We start from the raw sequence: 10,682 nt of genomic DNA on the forward strand, positions 1-10,682 counted from the left end.
AGAATGCAACTGCTAAACTTCTGACAGAGCCAGCTTGCTACTGCAGAGTTGTTAAAGTATCACTTATAACGCTGCAAATGGCATAACATATCCAGATATATCAGGAACCACCTTGCCAATATGAGTCTACCCATCATGTCTGAATATCTAGTGAAAGCTTGCTGAGGTTCCTACACCCTTAAAAGGTACACCCAATGTGGGTCAGGAAGCAGGTTTTTTCAGTACTCTCTCTAAAGCAGTATTTTTCAAACTCGGCAACTTTCAGGTGTATGGACTTCAACTCCCAGAATTCCTTAGCTAGCATTTGGCTCCATCCTTCCTGGTTCTCCCTAAGGCAGGGATGTCAAACTGCTGGCCCGCAGGCCAGATGCGTCATGGCGAAACCGCGCCTACCCCATTGCCGGCAATGGAAAAAAATCATGATACGTAACGTGATGTTGCGAGTTTGACACCCCTGCCCTAAGGCAATTGATAACTGTTCTATTCTATCATGCCTATGGCTGTGAATAATAGTGAGATTCATTATATTAATTAGTATACTAATTCATATTCTGTAATTGCTTTAGTTTGAGTTGTCTTGTTTGCTTTGCTGTATACTATCCAGAGTTTGCAAAAGTGTAGAAATATTGATAATATTTTTAATGGTTTCTCCTGTGTATAGCCATTATCTGACCACCTAAAAGCAAATCTGAGTGCAGAACAATCTCATTAGGCCTTTGCTAGTGACTGTGATCTCAAGCTGAGGAGATGTGTCACACTACAGAGGCAACATAATTCTTCTCACTGAACTGAAGAAGTAACTAAGGTAGTTATTACTTTATATTGTCTTAATGCTTTCTCCAGGATACCCACGAGCAAAAAGTGTATTTTGCACATGCATCAAGAGACTGATGTTCATCCACAAAAATTTCTTCCAACAAGCAAAGGATAAAGTTTTGTCCGCAACTTTTTTTGTTGGGAATAATTACAGATGCTACGGTAGTGGACACCAAGTTGATGTTGAATTTAATTACGGCAGCAAGACTTTTAATAGGTCAGTATTGGAAGAAGGAGGAACTACCGACAATAGAAGAATGGACTTTAAAGGTTTCTGACCTGGCAGAGATGGCAAAGATCTCGGCTTATTTGAAAGATCACTCGCAAGAACGTTATATTATGGAGTGGAGAAAATGGATTGAGTATATCCAGAACAAATATGGGACTAAAAAGTTTCATGTAGCATTTGAATAAGTCTTCCTTTTTATTTTTATTTTTTCTCTTTTTTTTCTATATATACTTAATATTAACAGTGTTTGTATTATCCTATATGAGCCAGAGAGTGATAGATTTTAGAGTTTATGGTTGTTAGCATATGGATGTTTATGATTGTTTTTCTTTGTTTTTATACCTTGTACTTAGCTCTGGGAAGTTGGGGGGGGAGGGGGAGAGGGGTAGGGAGGGAGGGAGAAGGGAGGGGGAGGGGGGACTGTTAAAGATAAAATGTATGTTAAAACTTTTCAATAAAAAAAAAATTCTTCCAACAATGGGAACTGCTGGATGATGGTTTGAATTGAAACCATGTAGCTACTTAAGTTTGGTTAAGAAAGGGCTTCTCACAAATCGTGCTGGGGAAAAAAAAATCCCTCTCTTAAACTTTGAAGACCTTTTGTTCTCATTATGCTAACTGAATATGTTAAGACTTAAGCTCAGACAAACTGTGCATACAGTAAACCAAGATATAAAAACGATGTTCTGTTTTTTTTCTAAATTTAAACTCAGTTTTCAATGAATTCAGTAAATTTATTACAGCTTACATTACAATCATTACAGCGAACACTGAATTCATTAAAGATTCCTGACTGACAAAAATTTCTCTCTTCTTGAACCAAAACACAGAGCATCTCATTCATATCCTTGCTGAAATTTGTTTCCAGAAGCATAAATCTTAGCCAGAGGGATAAAATGGATCCCTGCTTAGAGATCATAAATGCATACAATAATTCTCAATACAAAATCAGAGTCCCGCCCTCAACAAGACAGTAACTAAAGCATAATAGCAATAACACTTAGACTTACAGTATGTACCACTCCATAGTGCTTTACAGCACTTTACAATAAGTATAGCACTCACACAAACTCATGGCCTAGAAAGGTTTTTCTGTTCTCAATGCTATTATAAAAATAATAGACTAAGAGAAGTCCCCCCATGACACAAGTCACAACAGGACCAAGATAGGTATGGCATAGGTCAATAAAGCAGTTTATCTCTCAAAATTATTTTAGACACTAACTGGGGAAAATACAAAAATAATAAATATCTTGATATTCCTAAAGAATATCATTTAGGAATCAAGTAATGTTGATACTACCCATCAAAGGGTCTTGTCTATGACTGGTAAATTTGACACAGGCTGGTAATCCAAAATAATTAGACCAAAGGCAGCTTTTATATTTTAATTTGAGGCAATAAGAAAATCAGTCAGGATTAGGCACAGGAAGTGATTGACCTTTGTCTGTAAGGACTGAGCATGTTGCTTAAGGTGAAAAGTACTGATAGGACCAAAAAAAAGAACATTGAAGGAAACTACTTCATTACAGTTACTCAAGAGGTGATCTAATACTAGAAAAGAAAAGACTAAGATGGGCTTGCAGCAGCGTTTCACATTGCTGATTGCACGATTGATCACTAAGCTGGAAATGTGGCAAGTTAAAGCTGCAGGAAGGTCCAAAAGTTGAATAGGATTTTGCAAAGCAACCTATTGCTGATCAATTCAGTTCAGAATTTTCTAATGCATTAAACATCAATGTACTGAAAAGTTCAGTCCCTAATTTGGCCTGATGCTAAATGTGTCCCGGTAGCATGGATGGCATTCGGGCAACCCACATTCAGAAATATCTGAACTACAATATTTGCACCTCACAACAAGCAACTGCTCTATTTCTAGCAATCCACGCTGCTAAAAAGTAGAAGGTACATCCACAGAAATAAAATTTCTTACATTAACCATCTGGGAGACAAGGCCTCCAGTCATACTTTACATTCCCACTAGGAAAAGAGTGAGAATCCAGATGCACAAAGTTATAGATGCAGAAAGGATTCCACCGAGGCAGAGCCACTTGGTGGAATTAGCCCAAGGGACACAAGAAGAAGGTTTTTGTTTATGAAGTGCAAGACAGTGTTGTCACAAAAGAAGTGAACAATGGGGCTTTAAAAAGTGTTGCAACAGAGCACTAGAAATAAAATAGTCGAATGCCTGTGTAATTTTGGTTTTGGAACCACATTTACGGTATTTACTGATAGAAAAATAAAGCTCTTTCTTCAGATAATTATTTACAAATTCAGGAAGGGAGGGGAAGGTGTTGAGATCATCCTACATTCTGCTGAAGACAATACTGTAGTTCAGACATGTCAAACACAAGGCCCGGGGGCCAGATCCGGCCCGTGAAGTGGTTTCATGCGGCCCGCAAAGCCATCCTGGAAACAGTGAAGGAACAGCCCCCACTGCCTTGGCCCTGGCCCAGAGACCCTCCTTTTGCCAGAGACCCTCAGATCTGTCCCACTCCTGTCCAGGCCCCCATAAGCACCCTTGATGTGAACGATGTAGAGCTGGCCACGCCCACCCAGTAGGCCATATGCACTCTAGCCACGCCCACCCAATAGGCTACGCCCACCTTGGCCATACTCACCCGGCCCCTTGAGGGCAACCACAATACTGATGCGGCCCTCAATGAAATTGAGTTTGACACCCCTGCTGTAGTTGAAGAATCTGTTCCAAACAAAGGAACAGCCAAGTGCAGATGACAACAGAGTCTAACTCTGAAAAACTGGCAAACTGAAAAATTAGCAAATCACCAGCTGCTCACTTGATTAAGTTAACGTTAGTAAACAGCGATACAAGGCTTCCTTCTTTCCTTTATCCAATTTTCTTCCATTTTTCTCTTTCCATCCCAGCAGAGATATCCTTTCTCCATCCTATTCTACCTTGTTCCTTCCTTTTTATTATTTCTTTTGGAAGAGAATATAAGACTCTCTCTCTCTCTCTCTCTCTCTCTCTCTCTCTCTCTCTCTCTCTCTCTCTCTCTCTGTGTGTGTGTGTGTGTGTGTGTATGCACTTTTGTGCTTCTGTGTGAGACAGCAATTTGTATACACAGAAGGGCTGGCAGACTGAGGATCAATTAACTTTATAAATATGGTATTTTACTGTATAGGCAGTTAATTTTAATTTATATCATATGTATATATTAATTCAACATACTAGCCTTTCCATGGCAGTTATAGATACTCACACATATATGTATTCACCTAGATAAGGGTTTGCATACAAATGTTTATTGTATGTTCCTTTATGAAGGAGAAATCTTCAGCTGGAATGGTCAAGTTGGAGAAATCTGGTACTGTGTAAGATTTTTGTCTTTGCTTATCTGTTTCTTTCTCATTTATTTATTTCTATTTATATAGCCACCAATGTCTTTGAGTGGCTTACAGCGATTATTTTTACTCTTATTTTAAAAAGAACACCACTTTCATCTGAATCCTTGGTGTATTTTGGATACAGTGACCAGATGCCCTTTATTACAAACGACAATCCTATATTTCAGGTTTTAGATTTCTTTATTTTTTTAAAATTTTCTTGATCTTGCTCTTAGACTGTCTGTTGTAAGGCAAAGTTACAAATATATACATTTGATTTTTTTTATCCTTATGAATCTCTTTCAGATTTGTGCCCTTTTTAGATTTGTCCTTTGTTTATTCCAAGAAAATATGGTTAGTATAATTTTGGAGGAAGCTAGTGGAATGAATGCTACATTCAAAAGTTTGCAAGTTCAGCCCCCACCACCTCCACTTAAAGAAACAGGTAAGAGCTGAGAAGAAAGATGATCACTATTAATACTCTAAACTCATGCTGTAATGGAGAACCACGTGAAAGAAATTTGGCTTTTAAGATGCAAAGGGCATGAAAATCAAGCTCTTTCAGCAACCCCAATATTTTGTGGCGTTGTGCAATATTTTGTGTGCAATATTTTGTGCAAAAGTTGATGGTGCAAGACCAGATATTTTAGGCAAAACCTGGTTGTCTGCTGATATTTTTCATAAAAAGAGTATAGATCACAACTCTGTAAAGGCAGTGCAAGAAGGGCATACTAAAGCAGTTAGTAAAAAAAAGAAAGAACAAGAAATCTATCTTCCAGTTTGACAAAGGGCTTAATCTGTACATTCATTGGAACTACAGAGAGTTGTAGTCTGTTGCTGGGCCATTGCAAAGTTGTCACTGGAGCTTGATTTATTCTTGACTGTTGCCCGGGGGTATAATAAAGCTGAAAGAGACTAATTGAATCTGTCAAAGCTAGAAGACCTGTAAGTCCAAGGTAGTGTAATTGTCAGTGTTCCTGCTGTCTCTACTCTTCTCTAATGAAGTCTGCCACTTGGTTTAACTTCTGTGAGACTGCTAACATGATATTCATCTGCGAAAGCACATTGCTATGAGTTGTAGGAAAAATAAATTAAGTTGTTGTAGCCACATAGTGGAGTACAAGGCAGGAAGCACTGTGTCTCCTGAAAACTTCATCAAGCTGAGCCTGTGTGGCTACTATTTGGGGTGTCTATGTAGCACCTACTTACTTATCATACTTAACATGATTTTAAAGAGAGAAGAGTGATTGACATAAAGGGATGGAGGAATAGGAGGAAATTTAATGAGACCACAAACTATTTCTGGAGTTAAACTGTTTTAATGCTGCCCAGTGTTGGCTATGTTCAAAGCTCTGCAGTATACGACACAATCTATGCACACTCTTAATTCAATTTGGTGGAAGGAGAGATGGCATTTTACGAGAAACATAAGCAGCATTCCATGTTTGCTACACTGAAAGGAGAGCACCAATGTGTGATTGTATATGTGTCCTCTCCCTAGCACAGCAATAGCTCTTTACAATTTGATTCATATCCTTCTTCCAATAGTTAAAAAGCTAAAACACCAGGCTATGCAAGAAAGCCTTCTCAAAGAACTTGACAAAGCACAACCAGATACCTCTTTTTCTGGGCAAGTATTAATCCCCATGGAGAATGGTGAGAAATGTGTCTTTTGCTTTAAAGCCTTTAACTGTGGACATTCAAATCAAAAGTCAGCTAAGCCTCAAGCTTTGCTTTGAGGCAGAAATGCTGCCTCTCTCTGTAGAATGTGTAGGCCAAGAGAGAGAGAGAGAAAAAAAGAATTAGCCTTGCCTTTAAGGCCAAGATAGATTCAGATTATGATACAGATTGGATGTAAATAATCTGGCCACTTGTAACTTTGAATCTGGAATGGTAGTCGTTCACTCTAATTATACAGAGAAGCCATGTGGCTTTATTGCCAATCGGTAGAATTCTAGGCTCTTTTTTTTTATTGAAAAGTTTTAAAATACATTTTGTCTTTAACAATCCCCCCCTCCCCCCACCCCTACCTATCCCTCCCTACCCCTCCCCACCATTCCCCCCTCCCCCCCCGACTTCCCAGAGCTAAGTACAAGGTATAAAAAACAAAGAACAATCATAAACCTCCATATGCTAACAACAATAAACTCTTAAATCTATCACTCTCTAGCTCGTATAGGATAACTACAAACAATATTAATATTACATATATATATAAAAAAAAGAAAAAAGAAAAAAGAAAGGAAGACTTATTCAAATGCTAAATGAGAGGCTCTTATTACAAATAAGTGGAGAGAGTGTAACAGATAATAATGATAATGATAATGATAATGATAATGATAATGATAATGATAATGATAATAATAATAATAATAATAATAATAATAATAATAATAATAATAATACATCTGTGTCTCCCTAGATGCAAGCTAAGAGGTGGAATTCTTTGGGAAGGATTATTTTGGAAAGCTGAAATTACATAAAATATATATGTATGGAAAAATGTGGAGGAGGAAAACAGACAGAAACTCAGACTTTCCAATTAAGAAAATTGGGAACCCAATTGAAAATGGTAAGGTTGAAACTGTTCAACTAAAATGAAACTTACCCTCCTAAAGTAGTCTGCCAAGTCACTGGGCGACCAGTGGGCCACTTCGGAACGATAGGGCGTGCTTCGTAAATCCATTTCTGTTTCTGGTTAGTCAGTTAGGAAGCAAAACATGTTAACCTTTGGCTGTGACACACCATAGGATATCTCCCCAGCAGCAACAGAGAGAAAAAAATACAGCAGATCCACGGAATTAATTTAAAATTAAAATTGAACTCCTAGGTTTGGGCTTTCCTCCAAAGTGTGCTGCAACTGAAGACGGCAAAGCTTCCGGTATGAGCGAACTGTCTCTTTCTCAGAAAACCTGTCATCAAGTAGCTCAGCTTCACCACTTCCTTTTTTGAAGCTAAATTCATAAATAAGGAAATAAGGTGGTTCAATTCCATTGTTGCAAAAGAAGTCCTGAAAATCATGTTACCCTTGAGAAAAGACATTGTTCTGCTCAAATGCAAGAAGCTAGGAATTGAGGCTGCAGAATTCTTTTTGAATTCATTATTTTTTTTTAAAAAAAGGGAGGGGGAGAAAATCAGATATAAATAGGAAATAAAGAAGCCAGAATCTCTTTTCATCTATTCCTCTCTCAGAATCATTTGAATGAAATTTATTGTATATTTGAAATAGCATTTCAAAATTTGATACTTGTCTTGTAATTAACATAACCATCCTGCTCTGGGTGACAAGACAGTTTGTAAATATCCCCAGTCCTCTTTAGCAAAGGAAAGACAGCCAAAGATCAAGCTTAAAAAAATAAAGTAAGATAATGCTGAAAGATTATGTTGACCCACTGTATGAAGCCTAGGCTTGTTTATTCAAGCTTTATTGCCACAATTGTGTGGCTTCAAAGTAACAATAACCAATAAAACAAATAAAACTAAACTAGAAAGTGTGATTTCTAAATAAAGATCCTGGATTCAGATAAAACCCAGCTCATTTTGATTCAGTATAATGGATAAGTCTAATTAAAGATACTGTAAACTTGAATGTATTTGGGTCAATATAAAAGGGGGGAAAATGACATTGCCATAGCTGTATACTATAGGCTGCCCAACCAAGCAGAGGAAATAGATGAACTTTTTGCTAGTCAGTTAACTAAGGTATGTAGGAAGCGCATCACAATAGTAATGGGGGACTTTAATTACCCTGATATCAACTGGGAGACAAACTCTGCACCAAGTGGAAGATCAAACAGATTCCTGACAAACCTAGCAGACAACTTTCTCTCCCAAAAAGTAGAGAAGGGAACTAGGGGATTAGCCATATTGGATTTAATTCTCACTAACAGAGATGAAATGATAGAAAGTGTTGAAGCCACAGGAACCTTGGGGGGAAGTGATCATGCAATATTGAAATTCAACATTATGGAAGCACAAGCAATAGAATACAGCCAAACTAGAGTCTTGGACTTTAAAAGAGCTAATTTCAATAAACTTAGAGAGACCTTGGGAAGAATTCCATGGATGAGAATCCTAAAGAAGAAAACAACTCAAGAAGCTTGGGAAATTTTGAAAAGTGAGATAATAAAGGCCCAATCTAGCACAATACCAACAAAGAAGAAAAATAACAGCTTTCAAAAGAAACCAGCATGGCTGCATAAAGAACTCTCTGATAAACTGAAAGATAAAAAGGACAAGTATAAGAAGTGGAAAGAGGGGCACATAACTAAGGCAGAATGTCATCAAACAGCCCATGCCTACAAAGATGAAGTGAGAGAAGCTAAGGCTCAAAATGAACTAAGGCTTGCGACCAAAGTCAAAAATAACAAAAAAAGCTTCTTTCAACATATAAGAAACAAGAAAAAAGTTAAGGAAATGATTGGTCCATTAGTGGGGGAAAGTGGCAAGAAGGTGACAAGCAACAGGGAGAAAGCAGAACTATTTAACTCATTTTTTGCATCTGTCTTTACACAAAGGGAAAAAACAGTCCAACCTACCAAAACCAGTGCCATAAAAAACAGAATAGAAACGCAAGCTAAGATAGGCAAGAAAATGGTAAGTGAGCACCTGTCCAGCCTAGACGAGTTCAAATCACCAGGACCAGATGGATTACACCCCAAGGTTCTCAAGGAACTGGCAGACGTGATCTCAGAACCACTGAACTATATTTTTCAAAGATCCTGGAGCACTGGGGAACTACCAGAGGACTGGAAGAGAGCTGATGTAGTTCCCATCTTCAAAAAGGGGAAAAAATAGATCCAGGAAACTACAGACCTATCAGCCTGACCTCAATACCTGGGAAGATTCTGGAAAAGATAATCAAACAACAAATCAGCGAACACCTTGATGCGAACAAAGTTATCACTAAAAGCCAACTTGGGTTTGTCAAAAACAGATCATGCCAGACAAATCTTATTGCATTCTTTGACAAAAGTGACAAAACTAGTGGACCAAAGGAATGCTATAGATATAATTTACTTGGACTTCAGTAAGGCATTTGATAAAGTAGATCACAACCTACTATTTGATAAGATAGAAAAATGTGGGTTAGATAGCATCACCACCAGATGGATTCGTAGCTGGCTGACAGTCTGTACTCAGCATGTGGTCCTCAATGGAACTGCATCTACATGGAAGGAAGTGTGTAGTGGGGTGCCCCAGGGCTCTGTTCTGGGCCCAGTGCTCTTCAACATCATCATCAACGATTTGGATGAGGGGATAGATGGGGAACTCATCAAATCTGCAGACGACACCAAGCTGGGAGGAATAGCCATACTCCAGAAGATAGGCTTAAGATACAGGAGGATCTGGACAGACTCGAACACTGGGCACTATCTAACAAAATGAAATTCAATTGTGAAAAAGTAAGGTTCTATATTTAGGCAGGAAAAATCAAATGCACAGGTATAGTATAGGTGGTACCTTGCTCAATAGTAGCAACTGTGAGAGAGATCTCGGAGTCCTAGTGGACAATCACTTCAATATGAGCCAGCAGTGTGCTGCAGATGCCAAAAAAGCCAACACAGTGCTAGGCTGCATTAACAGAGGGATGGAATCAAGATCGTGTGAAGTACTAATACCACTTTACAATGCCTTGGTAAGGCCACACCTGCAATACTGCATCCAGTTTTGGTCACCAGGATGTAAAAAAGATGTTGAGACTCTAGAAAGAGTACAGAGAAGAGCAACAAAGATGATTGGGGGACTGGAGGCTAAAACATATACTGAACGGTTGCTGGAATTGGGTATGTGTAGTTTAATGAAGAGAAGGGTGAGGGGTGACATGATAGCAGTGTTCCAATATCTCAGGGGCTGCCACAAAGAAGAGGGAGTCAAGCTATTCTCCAAAGCACCTGAAAGCAGGACAAGAAGCAATGGATGGAAACTAGTCAAGGAGAGAAGCAACCTAGAACTAAGGAGAAACTTCCTGACAGTTAGAACAATTAACCAGGGGAACAACCTGCCTCCAGAAGTGGTGAATGCTCCAACACTGGAAGTTTTTAAGAAGAGACTGGCCAGCCACTTGTCTGAAATGGTATAGGGTTTCCTGCCTGAGCAGGGGGTTGGACTAGATGACCTCCAAGGTCCCTTCCAACTTCTTCTTCTTCTTCTTCTTCTTCTTCTTCTTCTTCTTCTTCTTCTTCTTCTTCTTCTTCTTCTTCTTCTTCTTCTTATTATTATTATTATTATTATTATTATTATTATTATTATTATTATTATTATTATTATTATTCAAGCACAAGTATGTCTG

The 10,682-nt window shown here is 38.4% G+C and overlaps 1 protein-coding gene across 1 annotated transcript in view; it reads right to left on the minus strand.

The window, feature by feature from the left end:
• LCP2 (lymphocyte cytosolic protein 2) overlaps positions 1-7,219 on the minus strand; it is a 54,584-nt gene extending 47,365 nt beyond the window's left edge. The window contains exon 1 of the mRNA XM_081319023.1: positions 6,999-7,219. Within this exon, the coding sequence (XP_081175149.1) occupies positions 6,999-7,076 (78 nt within the window). The 5' untranslated portion in view covers positions 7,077-7,219. The remainder of the gene's footprint in view (positions 1-6,998) is intronic.
• Between the last annotated feature and the right edge of the window lie 3,463 nt (positions 7,220-10,682).

The sequence above is a fragment of the Vipera berus genome (assembly GCF_964194415.1).
Source record: "Vipera berus genome assembly, chromosome: 2".
NCBI classification, from domain to species: Eukaryota; Metazoa; Chordata; class Lepidosauria; order Squamata; family Viperidae; genus Vipera; species Vipera berus.